The sequence below is a fragment of the Montipora capricornis genome, chromosome 3, assembly GCF_036669925.1.
Source record: "Montipora capricornis isolate CH-2021 chromosome 3, ASM3666992v2, whole genome shotgun sequence".
Taxonomy (NCBI): domain Eukaryota; kingdom Metazoa; phylum Cnidaria; class Anthozoa; order Scleractinia; family Acroporidae; genus Montipora; species Montipora capricornis.
In genome coordinates, this window is record NC_090885.1 from 21,364,326 (window position 1) to 21,384,325 (window position 20,000).

At 38.1% G+C, this 20,000-nt stretch overlaps 2 protein-coding genes across 4 annotated transcripts in view; both read left to right on the top strand.

Moving 5' to 3' along the window:
* LOC138042538 (bifunctional 3'-5' exonuclease/ATP-dependent helicase WRN-like) overlaps positions 1 to 20,000 on the top strand; it is a 68,788-nt gene that overhangs the window by 43,635 nt on the left and 5,153 nt on the right. For all 3 annotated transcript variants that reach the window (XM_068888465.1, XM_068888462.1, XM_068888463.1), the window contains exons 14-28: positions 7,846 to 7,918; positions 8,012 to 8,066; positions 8,680 to 8,733; positions 8,936 to 9,037; positions 9,594 to 9,674; positions 11,231 to 11,306; positions 12,984 to 13,040; positions 13,968 to 14,023; positions 14,687 to 14,718; positions 14,868 to 14,945; positions 15,875 to 15,945; positions 17,203 to 17,234; positions 17,702 to 17,819; positions 18,375 to 18,487; positions 19,357 to 19,504. In XM_068888465.1, the coding sequence (XP_068744566.1) occupies positions 7,846 to 7,918; positions 8,012 to 8,066; positions 8,680 to 8,733; positions 8,936 to 9,037; positions 9,594 to 9,674; positions 11,231 to 11,306; positions 12,984 to 13,040; positions 13,968 to 14,023; positions 14,687 to 14,718; positions 14,868 to 14,945; positions 15,875 to 15,945; positions 17,203 to 17,234; positions 17,702 to 17,819; positions 18,375 to 18,487; positions 19,357 to 19,504 (1,146 nt within the window). The remainder of the gene's footprint in view (positions 1 to 7,845; positions 7,919 to 8,011; positions 8,067 to 8,679; positions 8,734 to 8,935; positions 9,038 to 9,593; positions 9,675 to 11,230; positions 11,307 to 12,983; positions 13,041 to 13,967; positions 14,024 to 14,686; positions 14,719 to 14,867; positions 14,946 to 15,874; positions 15,946 to 17,202; positions 17,235 to 17,701; positions 17,820 to 18,374; positions 18,488 to 19,356; positions 19,505 to 20,000) is intronic.
* Positions 996 to 7,270, top strand: LOC138041744 (uncharacterized). The gene is made up of 11 exons (XM_068887470.1): positions 996 to 1,539; positions 1,930 to 2,061; positions 2,227 to 2,476; positions 3,347 to 3,459; positions 3,627 to 3,889; positions 4,342 to 4,512; positions 4,862 to 4,955; positions 5,571 to 5,768; positions 5,888 to 6,045; positions 6,334 to 6,452; positions 6,685 to 7,270. Exons 1-11 carry the CDS (start codon positions 996 to 998, stop codon positions 7,223 to 7,225), a joined length of 2,583 nt encoding a protein of 860 aa, XP_068743571.1. The 3' UTR covers positions 7,226 to 7,270.

Genomic DNA, 20,000 nt, shown 5'->3' on the forward strand with positions numbered 1-20,000 from the left:
CAATTTTAGATTTTGATTCACTAAACTTAAAGTTTATTTCCTTTGTTTTTTCGTGTTCTTTCCTATGTTCAACTGATAGTAACCTTACTTTGTATTTTAAAAGTGCCGATGCTCCCTTCAATATGGCTTGAGTTTAAGTGTGAAAATATCTCTTACCTTCAGCAATCCCGTCTTCTTCGTTCGAAATCGGCAAGTTCTCTTCAACAATTGTAGCATCGTCCCACATCTCAATGACTTCTCCTTCAAAGTATGTTTTTTCCTTTTCATTTGCAGTCTTCCAGTAGCACCACACTTTCTGACCAATTCGAAAACTGTAGTTTGAGAGGGAGCCGGTTAACGGACAACCTTTTTCCTCCAACTTCAATTTGCACGATTCGGTCACTTTCGAAGTGATACCATCCTGTGTAAACCTAACTTTTAGGTAAGGTTTCTCTTTTAGCCAAGATGGAGCACATCTTTTCCTCTGAGATCGTTGCATGATGCGAAATAATAAATTAGATGCGAGTGTATTCGTTCGGTATAACTCTCTCACGACTCTTTAGGGTTTGACACTTTGACTGCACGCCAGAGCTCCACGTGCGGAAGCGTAAAACCAACCAATCAGACGTCTCGACCTAGTGTCCTCCGGGCCGTGGCGTTTGGCTTGTTTCGCGCGCAATCTCCTTGTCTCGATCGTCAACATGCCGAACGGGAGGGCGAAACGAAAAACGTGGGTCTTTTCCAAAGCAGCGAAGATTCCAAGAACCACAGCGTGGACAACCCAAAAGAAGTGAGCGGAAGTGGTTGGGTGCTGCACACCAACGGATTTACCGATCGCAACGTTGCACAGCACTGAGCAGGATATTATCGAACTTTTGCCGAGTCCTACGATATTCGAGAGTCTCACCGATTCTCAAAAAGATGATCTTTATACCGCTCAGCGGGCGCCCTCCTCTGCAAGCGATGGACAGGCTAATGATGCAGTATTTTACGATGAACAGTTAAACGAGGATCCTATGGTGGGAGAATTTGTTTCACTTCTCATCAACTCGTCCGATTTAGTGGGCGATTCAGACACAAGCGAGGAATCCGAGAGTGACATTGAACTTAGCACAAGCTTGAGCTCAGACAGCGAGCAAGAAGATGAAGAAAGCGACATTGTTGATGACTTGGAAAATGATGACAATGAGACTAGTGATGATGATCTGCCGTTGTACGAAGGTGCCAAAGTCTCAAAACTCGGTGCAATGATTGTAGTTATGCTCTTCGCATTAAGACATAAGCTCTCTGGACAAGCCTTGATCGATTTGGTTAAAGTCCTATGTGCTTTGTTACCTGATAGTCACAAATTTGTCACTTCTGCCTACCTGCTCAAGAAGTACTTCGCTGATCTATTTGGGGAGCCGGCCCCCAAAAAGCACTCTTATTGTGGAAACTGTCTGGGAAGAATTCGTATGGGCCAAGCTGAGTGTTTGAAGCATAAATGTCGGGATGCAAAGAAGAATATTGAAAACTTTTTGGAGCTGGATCTGCATTTGCGTTTATGTCAGCTGTATAGAGGTAAGGGATCTTTGCTTTCTAATAAACTTCTTAACAAACCATTTTTAAGTAATTTGGTACAAAACAACGTTATTAATCCTCCAGTCAGTTACGATTTTAAATCGCCAAGTTTCAATTTTGATTTCCTTATCATGTTTTAATTTACCAGAGCTTTTCCAGGTTTCGTCTTAAACTAAAATTTAACTATAGACCTTTCAATAACCAGTAGGTATTTTTATTGTTAGAAAAATTCAGACTGCCTAGTATCTAGTTTTTTTTTCAACACCGTACCAGACAGCCTTGTATGCATATAGACAATTTTTTCTTGATTGTCTGTAAATCATACTCCTGATTAAACAAATCGGACTACCACTATGCAGTCATACCAGTTTGTTAATCATGCACTTATAGGATTACAGACCGAGTTTAGCTCCACTCAGTCGTGTTACCACTATAATTACAGAAACTTAAAGAAAATGGGTGGTAATGATTTTGAAAATGAGTGCAGCATCAGTGTTATAATCATTGTGCAAGGTGATTATGGTAAGATATGACACAATTCTCGATCAATAAGAGTGCGTGCACTGATCTCTGTGCATCACCTGGGCAACAATACTATAGATTTATATATCAAAACTATACTCTTGCATTTGCAAATTATCATTATTATAACAGTATGATACAATTTGTTTATTTTATTTAAAACAGACGCAGAGTTCATCAAATTACTGGGATATAGGTTTGATAACGATTTCCTGAAAAATGATGACATCTGTGATATATTCAGTGGTGAAGAATATCGTAAACTCATGCAACCCGGTGGCTTCCTCAGCAAAGACAATCCAATAAACAACTCTTTCTCCTTTAATACTGATGGTGTGGCACCCTTCAAGTCTTCAAACAAGCAGAATTTCTGGCCAATTTTTCTGGTCATTAATGAACTTCCTCCAAGACTGAGGTAATTTTAAAGTTCATTTTTAAAATATTCATAAAGATAAATACATATTATTTTACAATAACTGGAGGTGTTTTTGTAAATGAGTATATGCAGTCAACTCTAAGCTGGACACCATCATGAATGTGACACCAACTTTCCATCCAGAGAGGTGTCCAGCTTATAGAGAGTCGAAGTTAAGTGACATCACAGATTGTGATAATTGAAAGTTGAGAATGTGCATAATGAGGACATATTTATTTTGTTGAAAGACCTTCCTTCAGTAAGCAAAATCCACAACCTGAAACAAAAATATTTACAAAATCGACTTGTTTGCATGTCCTCTGGGCCTATACTAAATCTTTTAAACTTATTTATGTAGCAAGTAAATTATGAATAAGAAAAACAGGAGAAGTTAGTGTACATGTATGAGCCATGTAACAACTCAAGGCAAGCTATGCGAGGAGATTAAATTGAGGCTATAAAGAGAATAGTATAGTAGCATATGGCTAATACAGCAGACGAATGTATTATTTAACAAATAAAGAAGCCTAAGCCGTGTATTACACTGTGATAAAACACGCTGGTCATTTGAGAACACGAGGGAAATGTAGAAAACACGAGCCACAGGGGAGTGTTTTCTACATTTCTCAAGTGTTCTCAAATGACCAGAGCGTTTTATCACAGTGATGTAATACACGGCTTAGGCTTCTTCATTTGCTTTAAAATAGAGATTTTACATGCGCAAAACAATAAAACACGCTTTTTCTTTGTTTTATACTCTGATAAAACATGAATTTTTGACCAATCAGAGCACATGCAGGGTCCTATCTATATTTTAATAACTGATTGAAACTCGCCCTTAATTTCCTGTTTTGTTTTTTTTTCTGACAGGTGTTCTAGAAAATATATGTTCCTTGCTGGGGTTTGGTGTTCAAAGAAAAAACCAAATATGCAGACATTCTGCCGGCCCATTATTGAAGAGATTAATGACTTGTATCAGAATGGTAAGTATCAGTGTATCTTGTTTAACTTTTAAACATCTGGTTAAACTGTCATACCATTCCAAGAAGACTTTAAGTAAAACAAATTTTATGACATGGCAAATAGGTTTAAATGTTTAATAGGTATTTTATTGGAATTTTTTGTTTGTCACTTTTGTTTTGGTTATTAGGCCTCAGAGTTACTACACCTACTGGAGATCAGACTATTAGATCCACTCTTCTGCTGTCATCTGCTGATCTTCCTGGGAAAGCTCTTATGGCAAACATGAAACAATACAATGGAGAACAAGGTTGTTCAGTGTGTGAAGATAAAGGAAAAACAGTTGGTGTTGGTGGGTTACATCGAGTTTGGCCTTACACTACTAATATGGTTCTCCGAACACACAAGGCTGTGGTTGAATCCATCCGCAAGGTCATTCAGACAGGAAAACCGGTGTGTTGATTGTATCATAAAGAGTATTCATTTACATTCCAGGGTTCGAAGTTAACTTTTTAGTCCACTTGCAAAGTATGGCTAGTAAGATTTTTTCCACTAGCAAACTGGTGAGATCACTAGCATATTCTTTCCAAGTGTTTGGGAGACATGGATGATAATTCTAACACGCAAACATTTGCTAGTAGATATTTTTCTCACTCACAGATTATCAAAAGCACTCGCATTTTGTGAGATTGGGAGCGTAAATTTCAAGCCCTGCATTCATTCTGTATCATTATGGTTGTAATAATTTATATGATAATTATGTACTTTTTTCATTTCTTTTTGTAATGCACCTTGTACTACTCCAGTAATTAGATGGGTTCTGGCCATCTATAATACATAATAACATGAAATGGTCAATTTATGATCTCTATAATCACTATCTCATTTTGTCTCCATAATTGCAGGTCAATGGAATTAAAGGTGCTTCTGTGTTCTTGCTGTTCATACCTTTTGACCTAGTGAAAGGATTTGTGATTGACTGGATGCATTCAGTTTGCCTTGGAGTTACCAAGTCATTACTAAATTTGTGGTTGAATGCAGAAAATAGAGGAAAGGAATTTTTCCTTGGTTCAAAGGTAAAAATAAATGTGCATGCATGTTGAAAATTTCACAGTGACATAGCTATGTATACTAGACCCTCAAGCCTATGCAACCATATGATTCAACTGCCCTAAAACAGGGACCATGTCCGATCCATTTGACACAGAATTAGCATATCTGTTGTGTTTTAAAATCTTCCCAAACCAGTGTCCAATTTGCAGCAAGACACAAACTGGAAAATCCAACTGGTTTGAAAATAAGATAATTAATTTAAACCACAACACATCAATGCGAGTATTACTTTGTGAATTGTTGCTTTAATTACTTTAGACTTGAGTTGGCTTTAAGTTTTGACCCAGCAAACATTAATTTTTTTCCTTTTAGATTTCCCTTTTAAATAAAAGGTTACTGTCTATCAAAGTTCCTGATATTATAACTCGCTGTCCACGAAGTCTTGGAGAGCGTGGAACATGGAAAGGTACATATGGGCTTATAATTTACATGTACATGCATATGTATATTATTTTAAAATTACAGTACCGCTCAGAACCAAGCAAACATCGAACACATGTTCTTAATGCGAAGGGCTAAATGCACGCATTTGTTTAGCTGCGTTAGAGTGCGTTTGGATTTCGCTTAATAACACGTAAAAGAGAAAGCTTTCGTATTTATGAGTCTGATTATTGTTCGCTTCTTTTGTATGATGATGTGTTTTCAAGGAGCACAGAAGTTCTAATTCTTTCGTACCAGCTGAATATTCCGGCTATACACAGACCTTTTGATTCACCCAACTTACGAATAAAGTTATAATTGCTTTTCGAAAGAGCAGCATATGAAGAAAACGGCACTGTTAAAATTAAACTAAACACCTGGAATCAGACTGGGAATTTATTTCTTAAGATCGTTATCGTGTCTAGACACCTGGCAGCCGGGAAGTGTTTTCGAAATAACCCAGGGATGAACCATTTTAAATGGTATCAAATGGTGGTACAAAAGTTGCTCATTTTTAATTGCTGTTCAATAGTTAGCAAGGTTAAGGATCTTTCCCCGAGTACTCATAAAAATAATATAAATGTGTTTTTATTATTCACAGCTACAGAGTACCGTAATTGGCTTCTTCACTACTCTGCACCTGTCTTGAAGGGTGTGCTTCCAAATCAGTACTTTATCCATTACACTTTGTTGGTAACAGCCATAAGTATTCTTGTGAGTGACCAGATAAGCCTGCAAAAGCTGCAGCAAGCTGACAAGCTCTTGGATAATTTCTGTAAATTGATGCCAGAGCTCTATGGTGAATATAAACTTTTTATTATTCTTGGTTAACACACTTATCCAGTTTACAATTGACAATTCAATTGCTCTTCATCTGTTTAAATTGGGATGCTAAAGTTTTAAAATTTTCACTTATAGGAGAGAACAGTCAAACCCATAACTACCATCTTCTTCGCCATCTGACATATTTTGTACGTTTATTTGGTCCCCTTTGGGTTTATTCCTGCTTTGGCTTTGAGGCTCTTAATGGCTTCCTAAACACAATGATTCATGGCACTCAGCACATTTCAAACCAGGTAAACATATATCTGAAATGTAATTATTCAATTAAATCTCTCCTTTTAAGTACAATATTCTTGCATAATATATGCAGGAACTTGTAAAATAGGTACTATGACAACTGCATTATTGAGAATAGGTCTGTTTAAATCAAGTTTACTTGCAGCCTCTAAGATTTACTAATAAAATATTGCTTTCACTCTGTATCTTAGTCTGCAGAAATGTGCGACTATAAAATAATCTAGTCTGTGTATGTATTTACTATGCTGTAGAAATGATGGAAACAATATTCTTTTCTTTTACAGATTGCCTCAGCTGTGACAATATTTCGAAATTTTCCTTCCCTTGTTGCTAAGATGAAACCATCAATTAATTCAGAGGTGGTGATATCTCTTGCCAAACACCTTTCTGGAGAAAAATCCTTGTAAGTGTTGCACCCAAGAAATCAATTAAATTAACACCATGCCTTAATTATGAAAATAGAGCATAAATTGAGGAATGGGGATACAGTTGAAAGTTGCCAAGAAACTAGATTATATGCTCAGTTCAAATGGTTTAATTTTTAACAGCTTCTTTTAAATTACAACTGTACTTTCTCCTCTGTGTATTATTTTTACATAAAAGCATAATAATAGGTTTCACTGAATTCCCTGCAGACCCAAGCCTTCAGATGTTCTTGTTGCATTTGTTCTGGGTGTTGCCAAGAAAGAAATGTTATCCAGGCAAGAGTTGTTAGCAGTTAACAGGTTTCTCTGCTGCAGAGGGTTGGAAATTATTGGCCCAGGGGATAAAGTGGAAGTATTCCGGAGAGGAGTTGTGAATGGATCTATCTTCAGCTGCACAAGAATGGCACAAAGTAAACTTAAGAATTCTTACACTGTCCAGTACAAGGATGCAAGTGGAACAATGCGGTTTGGGGAAATTCAAAGATTTTCAGTTCTTCACCATCACCATGTTGCATTAGTAACAAAACTAACCCCAACTGGATCCATAATGTCAGACATCAAATCTTCCTCCAACGTCTTAAATAGATTTTGTAATTCTGGCATTTTACTCAATCACATGGCTGTAACCCAAAGATCAAAGTGTGTATTTTGTATTCCACTGCATATTATCAAAAGAAAATGTGTTGTAGTCAAAAGTGAATTTGATGAGGTAACAATTAGCACCTTTCCAAATATGGTTGAGCATGATTGACTTCTTGAAAGTTATAATCAAGAACTTGAGAATTTTTCTTGCATTCATTGTAAACATTTAATAAAACAAGTTATTCTTTGAAATTAATAAAGTATGTCATCAACCAAAAGGTAGATGTCTTGCAATTTTTTTTTTCATTATTTCTGTGTTATTGTACATATTTACAATACTACAGATTTATCCCTTTGAAAATTTTTATTCAACTGCATACCACAATGCTACACAACATACTTGGTCCTGTATGTGTGTGTGTGATCCCGGCCAAGAAGATGATCATCCCAGGTGGGATATTAGGATCCCAGGTGGGATCCATACATCCCATCTGGGATCCCAGGTGGGACGGCCTAATCCCGTGTTTTAGGCGGGATCCTGGGTGGGATTAATTTTTTATCCCGGGTGGGAATGGTGGGATCCCACCAGGAATGGCGGGATCCCGCCATTCCCACCTGGGATCCCAGGTGGGATTGGTGGGATCCCGCTGGGATCCCGCCTGACTTTTTACATGGGTAGATTATGGCTCCACCAGAGTAGCCAAAAAAGTCATTTTTAGTAACTTGACCATCTCAGAAAAAGTTTGATAATTAATATGTAAATTTTGTTGTCTTGCTTACTTCACTTAGTGCATTGTAGCTACAGTAGCATTTGGAATGGGAATCGATAAACCGGACGTCAGAAAAATTATACACCATGGAGGTACAACTACTTTTTCTTTATGTAAATGTATAAACTTGGAGGGTTGAACAGACCATCAGCGATGATGGTTTTAACAACTGTATCTGCTTTCAGCTCCTAGGGATATAGAATCATATTACCAAGAGATAGGAAGAGCTGGCCGAGATGGGTACGTACATGCATTTGGAAGAACCCAGGTCAAGACTCTGGTCAGATGGTGCACGACAGTTGATGAGAATCGACAACAGTCTATGACAGTTGTGTTAAGACTGTGGCATTGAATCTTCCCCTCTTCATTTGAAATAAACCTCATTGGTCAACTTATCATCTTCAAGTTTCAGATCTTTGCCTTCGTAAAGTGCATGCTCCCCTTTAACTTGCGACACATCTGGTTCACCTTTATAGTCACTACTGTTACAAGTCAAATCCTTTTATCTTGATTGACAACCAACTATCATGTGCTATCATCAGCAGTGATTCACCTTTGAACGTGTTGCAAAATTTTATGAGAGTTGCTGATAGTTTTATCCTTCTGATGAACCAAATGATAGTCAAAGATAGCTGATAAATCATAATAGTTACTGTAGTTTTTGAAATTTTCATGTGGCATGCATGATGGGGATATGCATGGCTGGGCAACATATTTAAGAAGCACAGGTTTATCTACACACTTACATGACTCATCCATTGTTTTACCCTTACTTTATATACTTTGAGTAAATATTTATTTATTTATTTATTTATTTATTTACACTTTCGCTTTTAATGCTGCCTTACTACAGCCTTCCCAGCACTTGTCATGTTTTCTACAGTACTGCAGACTTTGTTCTAAACCGGTAAGTTGCTACATGTTAAAGTTTAATTTCACCTTCTGCATTGCATCTACACACAACTTAAAAAGTTTCCCCAAATCATGCAGCTGGCAACCCTAATTTTGAACTTGTTTTGAAAAAGGTCATTTGCAATGACATTTCTAACTTTCAGTACAAATTGTTTTGCAAGAGGTCTTAACTATCAATCAATGACATTTTATTCCAGGCGTTTATTAAATGAATTGTCTGCACAGTCTTTTAAAGAACACAAGCTGAAGATGCTGAACAAACTTGAGCAGTACCTAACTACAACAGACTGTAGAAGAAGGTTAACATCAATATTCAAAAGATTGTGAATTTTTGTTTTGTTCATTTCTTTTGTTTAAATATGGAAATCATGCAGGTGAAGAACTACATTTGCAAATGGTTTAAATCTTAAATTGTGCAGTGTCCTGTATAGGACGAGATTATTCCAATAAACTCAACATGTGGACAATGTGTCATGCAACAAAATTTGGATGATTAACCATAAGGTGGCCTCCATCTTTGGAACAACTTATCCTTTGTTTTTTTACATTTCACTCAGCTTGTATGCAAATACCTGGGTACTTATCTTTCTCTTTAAGTTGTTAAATTCTTCAGTTTGGGTTAAGCTCAGCTAAAAGCCAATTACATACCCCTCTTTCCCTTGGATTTTAATACAATTCATTCTTAGTAAGCTTTCGTTAAATTGCTTGGCTTATAGCCAATAATTTCATCAGGAGATCACATTGCTTGATGCATGGCTGACTTTGCTTACAGACACTCTAATAATAATATTTGGGAGTTGTGCAGGGAATGTAGAAATTAATTTTACGAACTAAAGATGCTGCTCTTGTCAACAGAACAATTCTAGCTTACTTTGAGGATAAGGATGATACAAGCTATGGTGGAAAGGATGACTGCTGTGATAACTGTCGAAACAGGTTTGTAAATTATGAACAGTACAATATAGTGGTCTTAGGGGGTGGCCTGTAAGTCACAAGGGCATTAAGTCTGGTTGGGCTTCCAGGGGCAGGAATAAATACTTTTTCCAAATGAACAGTTTAGAAATTATTGAATTTTTATGTCTGTATTTTTAGCTCTTCGAAACCTCCTCTTAACTTATGGCTTTTTGTGTAAAGGTGACCCCAAACACCATAAGCTGTTTTGACATATGAAGGCAACTAAGTCATGTTTACAGAGTAGGAGGCACAATAACATCCTGTACTTTGTGCCCTTTGCAAATACAGCTCTTTTCTCAAAGAATTTTATGAGAGACAGGGCTTAGGGTATATAGGAAGTCTCAACACCTTCTACTGTAAGAACTTTCCCCTCAGTTAAAAGACCCCCCTCCAGTTTATTGTGTCAGGACATAGTTAAAGCTACAACCTCCCGTGTGGCCTGGGGGGGGACTTTGCATATGAAGGGGTGGGGATGGTCGTCGGAAAGGTTGAATTAAACCCCTAAAAGAGACCAATCTGGGCGTGGCCCAGGCTTTTTTCACATCTAAAAGAGATTGTATTTAAAATTTATTAATCATATCAGGGTTTTCGTTTGAGGAGGCTGGACGTTTCATTTGGTTGTGTACCATTTCCAGGTGATCTGGTGACGTAATTTGGAGGACTGGGAAGAAAAATTTTAACGCCGTATCCCACAACCGCGGGCGGCCTTAGGTGTTGCTTCCAACACCTAAACTCTACAGATCATTCCGTGTCTACCACATTTCCTGTTACTGAATGAACATTCAAGAAGAACCGATGAGATCTAACCTCGCCTCTGCCATGTTGAATCAAAAATAAGGCAGCGCGCGGTTGTGGGATACGGCGTTAAAATTTTTCTCCTCAGTCCTCCTCAATCCTACGTCACCAGATCACCTGGTTCATGTCTGGTAAATTTTGTTGATTTGTTGGCTTCTTTTTTTGCTTTTTCCTTTTTTGTTGTCTTTTTGGACTTGGATAACTCAGGAAGCCACTGGCTGAGGAAAAACAAGACAATCACCACAATAAATCCCTCAAACTAACAAGAAGTTTCATCGCCTTATTTTGCTTACTAAAGGAAATAATCGATCTGTGGGCATTTCAAATGTTTTTTTTCTCCAATCTCAAGAATGTGAACAGCATTAATTGTAAGAGTTTCATTTATAGGGGACCAAGGCCTCCTTGAGGGTTAGTTTCCCTAAGGCAATTGCGCAAATTGCCCTAAGGCATCAGAAAATAACCATGTCCAGTACTTTCATTATCAAATCCAGTACTTTGAAAAGCTATCGAAAACCCTGATATATATTTTTGTATTTCTTCAAGCACAACCCTAAAGGAGACCTTCACGGCTACATATGATAGCATTTTGCCCAGAACACCATAATTGAAATTTACACCCCTAAGCAAGACGACATGCATCCCAACCCACACCAGGTTGTGTGGTAACTGCTCAACCAATTGTACTTACCAGTAAACAGTAAAAAATAATGGAGATGAACTTACATCAAGTGCTAAATTTGTAGAGCCCTTAACCCATGTATAAAGGAAGAAAAGGAAGATTTTACCAAGGAAGCGAAATTACTCCTTAGTGCTGTAATGGTGAGTAAAAACTATCATCATCAGTGGAAAACATGTTCACTTTATTAACTATTTAGTATGTAGGACATGTTTCTAATGGTGATAATAACATCTGTGGTTTTAACTTGATGTGTTCAAAATGTCTTCATACTGTTAGCGCCACCAATAAATTTATTATTGTGAGCCCACTCATCCCCCTCTCAGGCATTTGTTTGGCATTTTTTCACTTTTGCGTGATTCCCCAAGGTGGGGCATTTGGTAGAGAGGTTAGCCCTGGGGTGGGCTTTTTCAAAAACAGCTTTCTATCAAATTTGTAAGATATGCATGCTTCATTGCTGAATTTAATTTGTTTTTTATTCCTGTTCATTTAAAATAAAAAATTATTAATGATTGAATCGTTTTTTCAAAAAGTTTGGAGCTCCCACCCCAGCTCATGCCAACATGTACAAAAAATTGGACACATTTTTGTAGAACAAAGCAACTTGGATGAGAGATTATGGCTCAAGAGCTATAGTATGAAGTGTCAGCTGCTAAGGGGGTTGGGGCAAGGAGATGACTGACACTTCGGACTAGGCTAAAAGGGGCAGTTTCATGCTATCTTAGTCAAACCTCAAAATGCTAAAAGACATCAATGAAACCCAATGCTTGCATCAATGAAACCCAAAAGTTAATGCTATAGTTTTGTTGCCGATGACCATTGAAGTGTGGTGAGGCTATTCTTTGTTGTTTGCAGCCCAGAATGGAGAGGATGGAAATGGATTGAACCTTGAAAAAACTGGCCAATTATTTCAAGTTTGGAGACAGTGTCTTCAGAAAGACACAAAGAATTAAATACGGATAGCTCTTTGTGCCATAAACACATTTCGTATCTTGTCAGTAGATTGGCAGGAATGTTGTACGTACATGTGAACGAAAGTACTAATTTAATTTTTTACCCATTTTTGAACTAAAAACAGTGAAAGAAGCATGATAGTGCCCCTTTAACAATGATTATTATGGTTACTCTCTCATTTCTCCTTGTTTACATTACATGCTATTTTAATATATGGCTTAAAACTGATTGGCTGGATTCATGCATATATTATTATATTATGTAAATTATGTAAAGTTTTTATTATTTTAATTTCATTTCATTGATCCCTATAGCTGCTGTCATTTTCATACATTAATTGATTGATGCGTTCACTAATTTTGAAGAAATGTCATGGCATTTTGTAATGTTGTTTTGTTGTAATGTTTTATTGCTCTCCGTTTGCTCTTCTTCCAGAAACCCCTCAATACCCCCTCAATAACCCCTAGCTGTGCCATACTTATGCCAGGTTTTGTTGTGAAATTTTTGGTGCATGAATTTTTACACAGTGCATAACACCTTGTGGGGAATGTCCAATTGTCTTTTCTTTTGGGAATTGCGCAGGCTCGTGTATCTATACTTAAGAACTATTCATAGGCATTTCATTTTCTGTATTGTCATAGGATTCATTACGGGAGTTTTACAGGAGTGGGCTGATGTAATCTAGATAATGACGATGATTGTACTTTAAGAAAGGACAAAAACTTTAAGGTTTAAGCGGGATAAGAAGTAGTGCTTTGCATTCATTGTTGCCCTTTTCCAAAATTTCTCTTGTTTTTGTCCAAAACTTTAAAGGGATGTTTAATAAGACTTTTAGTAAGGTTTCTGTTCTTTGTGTTTTGTTCCAGTGTACTGGAAATGGCAGGTTTGGTATATCAGTTCCTGTCTTGCTGTTGAAAGGTTCAGTAAGTGTCTTTTAATAATAAAACTCAATGACAGTTTGGCCAAAGAAAACGAGTTTAATGGGATATTTAATTAATGTATTTTGACACCTTTCAATCAAATGACTGTAACAGACTTAAAAATCTAGCAAGCCATTCTGTAGAATACAGCCTGTTAAATTGAGTTATCATAACATGCATACTTCCAAAATATTATTATTTTGGGCAGCATCATTTAAAAGAAAACAGTTGCTGAATAAAAACAAGTTGGCAGACTATTGACTAACTAGTGACTATTCAACATGGAAAAAGTGTAGTCAGGAGATGTCTCAAGTTCTGTGGAAAAGATTTGCCTCTGACTCTTGAAATACATTTTTTTTTTCAACAGACGTTTCGGCTAATTCTTAAGCCTTCATCAATGATATGTGATAATAATAATAATAATAATAATAATAATAATAATAATAATAACAATAATAATAATATTAATATTTTATGATAATAGCCTTCATCAGTGATATCACTGATGAAGGCTTAACAATTAGCCGAAACATCTGTTGAAAAAAAATATATCAAGGGTCAGAGGCATACCTTTTTCCATAGAACTTAGTGACTATTCAGTTTTGTTTTTTCTTTTCTTATTTTATTTGGACATAAAAAATTAATAGACTTTCTCACTTACATTAATTTACAAAGAAAGAAAAGAGAAATCAAATACATTTCAACCATAAAGAATGTCTGACTACAAATAATTATCATCATACGATGTATTTTTCCTTCCTTTTCATTGGCTGAGAATCCACCACGTGAACTGCAAATAACTGCCTACAAATAAGTGTTTTACTGCAAACAAGGTTTTCATGCCAGAAAAATAACAAAAGAAATATAGAAATAACCAAAAAAGAGCAATTATTGCTTTTTTTTTTCTTTCTTTTTTTTTTAATTTTTCAGAACAGCAGTAAAGCCCCACATTGGTTGACCACAAAGAAAGAATTTGGAGCTGGCAAGTAAGTGGGCAAAACAATAATTCTGAATGTGTAAATACTGTAGTCTCTGAGCTGAAAGTCAGCACACAGGCCATTGCATAAATTTATATAATCGACTAACAATACAGCTTTTTAAGCTGCCAGGAAATTCCTGTAAGAAATGCTTCTCTTATTACATTTTTGCTCTGTTTCTTTCTCTGGCGATGTTGGCAGTTCGTGTAAATCTGTAGTATGTAACCCAAACTTCACTTTCATGTATTTTTTTCATCTTGAATACAAAAGCCTCTCGAGGCAGTTGATTAGCAGATAATTTCACATGATCCCTCAGCCCTCCTATCTGATAAGCAGTCTGTATCCCACTTCAAATCAGTTGGGTTATTAAAACCTGTTGCGCCTTGATGATACAATTCTCATTCATGGACTCCAAAATATTGAGAAATCTGAGGTAAAATTTCCTAGATTAGTGCTCCATGGATAGTATTTTTTGATGGGCATTTCTTCGATGCTCTTCTAGGTTCTATACAGCAGTACTTATCTCGCCATTTCGAATTTGTACTGAGGGACTCAAATTTTAACTTGAGTCTAACTTCTGCTTAAGGTCTCATTAGGTTGTGCTGTTCATGAAAGGTTGCAGTCCTCGTATAATTGTTGAAAACTTTCCGTGTTGATATTATTTTCTCACAGTTTTCACTCTGACAAGTGGTGGAAGAGTTTTGGTAAGTATTTGAGGTGATGATGACTGTTTCGCTGTGGAGAAGAGATCAGCTACTTGAAGTTCTCTTTACAGGTTAAGATATTTAAAACCGTGCCCGGAAGTAGCTTTGCATTCCCTGCTTAGGTTCTCTATTAATGACCACTTTTTCAGGCCGTCAACTCATGAACTTGGGGTTTCTTCAAGAAAAAACTAATCCAGGTGGTTTTGGCTCTCTTACAGCTCTTTCAGGTATGTCATGCCCGATGCCATTTTGCTTGTCACTTTTTGGGTGAGGATAGATTACAAACGTTTTAGTGAAATGGCTTGGGTGTTGCTTATTGGGTGACACAGAAGCACTACTTTTCAAAATAACCATAACTTAATTTCTTTACATTCATATTCTCGAAGAAGTAAGAAGAAAGAACTTAGTGATTTCCGCGCCAGGAGACCCACGAGGTTGCATTCTTCAACGGGACATATATAAAACTAGTCTACCGAAATGGTGGAAATGCTGCCGAGGGGAAGGGAGATGTTGAATTTTAACGAAGGCCATTTCCGAGTTCATATCTACCTCCTCTTCAAAGCGAGTCTAAGTGCGAAGTTTTTCTAATGAAGACTAGTTTTCATTCATTTGTAAAGAAGAACTGATTACCATCACAAAACTTGAACTTCGCCCTTATACTCACTTTGAAAAGGAGGCAGACATGAACTCGGAAATGGCCTATTTTGTTTCCCTCGAATCTCAATGTTTCCCCAAGGCGCAACCGAGGGAAACATTGAGATTCGAGGGAAACAAAATTAACTGTTTCCCGAGGAACCAGTCATTAACAAAAACAAAAAAAAACTTGCGAAGACAACAGCAACGGCGGATGTCGGTCAGCTATCGCGGGTAACAGTGCACTCTGACGTCATAGATTTTGCAATGTTGCCCGCTCAAAGACTTTTGTCAGATGTCATGTGACCTCGAAGTAACCAATGAGAGCGCGCGCTGTTGGGGAAAAAATCCAACTATTTAACAGTGGCTATTATTCCATATTCACTTCGTCTTCTGTGCAAAAAAATGATGTTTACCAATCAACTTTACTAAGATAAGTCTACAACAGTGTTAGTTGATGAACTTGTGGCCTCTTGACTCTAGATCGCATTGTAATTTGAAAGTATTGATCATTTGTCCAAAGCCAAAGGAGAAAAATGGCTGACAGAAGCTTCAAGGAACGAAGCTGTCAAAATGATGTTCACCCCGAACCAGGTTGGTGCACCACTTTTATTTCATTTTGCAATGAATTGGTAAATATATCCCTAAGACTCCTAAGTGTATGTCGGTTGGCTCTCGCTAGCTTTGCCTTCGCATCGTGGTTGGTAAAAGAAATTGCACCAGATTCTCAACCAATCAGAGATGGGGGTAAATCTAATCGGAACTTACTCGCACATGCTTCCCGTGCTTGGCCTCTGCTGCTTTGCGTTCTTTTATTGGTTCGTTTGATTCCCTACGTGTACTGTGAGTTAGCAATAGAAATTTATTTGGTCTTAGATTTACAGTATACTCAATTTAAGATCGCTTTGAAAACTCTGTCAAATGATGAGAACCGTTTTTGTTGTAGCATGTGGTGTGTGACAATTTCTTTAAAACGTCTTTGGAAGGTAGCTCAAAAAATAAAAACGTGTTCTGGGTTACAATGAAGAAGAAGATTTTACAGGGGCTTACAGTCCTTAAGAAATGTTGCGCAAACTTTGACTGTTTGACCTACTGCAAATCAGGTCATATATGTTAGGTGACTCAACACATGTCCAAACTATTTCCCCCTTCCCCCTTTACAATGTTGCATTTTAATAGTTTGAGAAAGCAAGACAAGTGTATGGAAGGCCCGACATCTTTCAACGTCGTTTGTGGGATGTGGGGATGTGAAGATAAAATCATCATTAACAGTTGGAATAGAGCTATTGAATGAGCATTTAGTTAGTTTGTGTAGCTTGACAAGTGTCCCGTGGACTTATGACCTGCATTGTATATGCTCTTGATCCGCAACACATATCCAGTTCTTAGATTTTTATTTGCGCCATACATTTTAAAGATCAATGGAGCAATTAATGCCCTTTACTTCTCAGTTCACTATGTAAAAGCAAGCATCCATTAATTAAATATTAACTGTCTGAATTTGTCGTGCTTGTTCAGTCTCCCCATTCCTTAATTAGGAAATAATGCTTCTTAGATGTGTCAACGAGGAGACCTCTTAGCCTAAGACCAGAAGGTTTCTTGAGGTCTCCTCACCACGTCTCAGTGAAAAGATATAGCACAGGAGGTGATAGTTAGACCGAGCTTGATGGTGATTAATTTGAAGAGTTTCTCTGAGTTTGCCGGATGGTGATGACATGGAGCCGTTGAAACGTCGATCGCTCATATCATTGCTTATTTTCATTGTAAAGTGTTTCACGAATGTATTGAACCAGAGGCAATTTGCAAACAGAGGCCAATAAAAATGTTTGTCCTCATAATCTTTGCCAACAGGATCTTTTGTCATCGGAAAAGCAGGCACTCAAGTAAGTGAATATCCTTGGAACTCAGTTTAGCTTTCTTTTAGCTTTGAATTTGTGAGACCCGTGGCCTCTGGCTGCAGGCATAGCTCAGTTGGTTAGTGCGCTTGTTTCGGAGCAAGAGGTCCCCAGTTCGATCCTCGGCGACCTCATCGTGTGTTCCAACTTTCCTCTGATCTATATAGCTATAGCTTTAGGCTCGATTACCAGCCGCTGTTTCGGAAAATGAGCCAGCGCTCACTCCCGGGAGGATACCCGAACTCGAGTGAGCGGCGGATATCGAGCCCACTGTAGCTTCAAATACCCGTTAAAGGGAGCACCGACTGAGGGTGGGGGTAAAGGGCGCACCCTCGGCTTCCGTTATTGCCGACGTTAAATGAAGTCACTTGACCTTTACCTCTACCACTACAATCTTATTTCGTTCTTGCTCATCAAGTGCTAATGATCTGACCTGTTCAGTTTTTTTTTTTTAGAATTATAATTCCTGTGAAAAATGTTGTGGCTTCTACAACATGGCAACAGGCTCAAGGAACCCAGCTGGTCAATTCCTCGGTAAAACCAGTTATTGATGAAAAGGAATTGGAACTTCAGGTGAGAAAGCTAACATACACCAACTCGTGCTTTCAAGATGCATCCAGAAATATTTCGGTTGGTTTGCACCTTTTAAAATCCTGTAATTTCACCGGCTTTTCATAAGCTGCGCCTGCATTTTATGGCAAGAGTCTTTTGTTCGCTTTCTTTTTGTATCGTTTTCTCGACCAAACCTGGGAGGTGTTGCAAATGCTCGACGCACCTCTCTTCAAGACGTTGAACATCATCGACCCGAGGGTAAAGAGCATCTTTTCTCGGGGAAAAAAATCGATATATATTTGCACGTGACATTGATAAAAGCAATGATAATTTTTAATCCACTAATATTTGTGCATTCTTCGAAAATTTACCGTGCAAATTAAGCGTTTCACTCCTGTGAGGTTCCCCATTGACGAGTAAAATCTTCTGTCTTAGTCTTAGTGGCCCTTACAGGAGTGAAATGGTTAAAATACATCTGTCATCGTTTGCGTGAAATTCTCAAGTGATATAATCTTTTGAGGTAAACTTAGCCTATCTTGTCCCTTTCATTTAATGTTAGTGGTTTTTTTCTTTCAGGGATCTTTGTATACCACCCTTTTGAAGCTAAGAACAGAATTGTCACACACTCTAGATTGCCCGCCTTACATGATCGCTACAAACAAAATCCTCCTGGATATTGCCAAACACAGGTATGGGCCACAGTAATATATCTGTACCTTCACTGACGCGCGTGCGTGCATTGCACTTTTCGGGCAGTTTAAAGGTATCCAGCGGGCTCATGATAACATAATTGTCAACGCTACTACTGTTATCCACTGTTTGAACGCAATCAAAACCGTTGTGGATGATACTGTAATCTCACCGAGGCGCGAGATATCCAAAACTTTCACCTCCGCTGAAGTAAACGAGGTAATTTAAAGAGTGTCTCTTCGGCCTCTTAGGGGTGAGGCTAAATCTCGTGGGTGGGTGGGTCGTGGGTCGGGGGTCGTGGATCGTGTTTGTTTGAAGATAAAAAAAAAGATATATATTAGCTCCCTCAGTGCTCGGTCCAAATTTGCAATTGCCCGCTCACGGATTAATTTCCCGGAACTCCTTTTATGAAACGTTAGGCTTAGGGTGAAAAGTAGGGAGCTTAAGCACGCGAGTTTTTGAGACGCGGACGGCAACCGGAAGAGAACATTTCGTGTGCCACGATAGTGGTGTCTCCCAGATCTTTATACTAATCATCTCTAATGGAGAAAAGATACTTAGCAATGTAAATGTGGTTGTGTGAAGACAAGTTGAAAGGGAAAACAGCTCACTTCCGGTTGCTGTCCGCGTCTCAAAAACGCGCGTGCTTAAGCTCCGTAATATGTATACATGACGTGTATACATGGAGGATCTCGGACCCACGACACACGACCCACCCACCACGCCAATTAGACACTCTCGCTTCTTAGAGGCAAAGAATACTTTGCTAATCACTGGTTAGCCAACTAGAAGTTGCGAAAATCACTGTTGACTTGTTATAGTATATACAAGGCTTTTCACTGACCCATCTTGTACAATCATTTCATAGACCGTCCAGCATCGATTCACTTCTGAGAGTAGATGGAGTTTCTGAGAGACAATGTGAACGGTTTGGTCAACAGCTTGTTAACTGTGTAGCGACTTTCTGCAAGGAAAATAAACTCGAGGCTGACAACATTGATGACCACACGGATTCAGTAAGTTCAACAGTTTCCCAGGTAGTCTTCAGTCCTTGGCGCTCTGCGGTCGCGGTTCTCTCGTTGTAAGGCAGCGGCATGTCAACGAGAGAGCCTTTGCTCTTTATTTAAATGAACACGGTTACGATTTTATGTGACTGAGTTACTCTTGGGAGTTTTCGTTGAAAATAGATCTCAACAGACGTTTGTTTTTTTTTCGCGGTTGAAGCCAGTCGGAACAGCATGCAGTGAAGGCTCATTCGGACACAGTTAAACTATACGTTTCATGCAACATACGATTTATGTATAATTTCTCCAACTAAAGACAGAGTTCGTGGCTACGTTCACTTCACCGCCTCTTGTTAGATTCTTGCCGAGCTGGTTGAGGTGCCATCAAAAGATTTCCACGATATTTGGGTTGATGAGAACTTTACACTTGAATTGATTATTTTTAACCACTTGAAAATTGATTCCATTTGATACTCTAATGCTCTTATGCACGCCTCGATACTCTTGT

Excerpts from the sequence above, each read along its gene's own strand:
- LOC138041744 (XM_068887470.1), top strand. The coding sequence starts at position 996 with ATGGTGGGAGAATTTGTTTCACTTCTCATCAACTCGTCCGATTTAGTG. Across the intron at positions 2,477-3,346 it reads GAACTTCCTCCAAGACTGAG|GTGTTCTAGAAAATATATGT; the intron begins GTAATTTTAAAG and ends TTTTTCTGACAG. Across the intron at positions 6,046-6,333 it reads CTCAGCACATTTCAAACCAG|ATTGCCTCAGCTGTGACAAT; the intron begins GTAAACATATAT and ends TTTCTTTTACAG.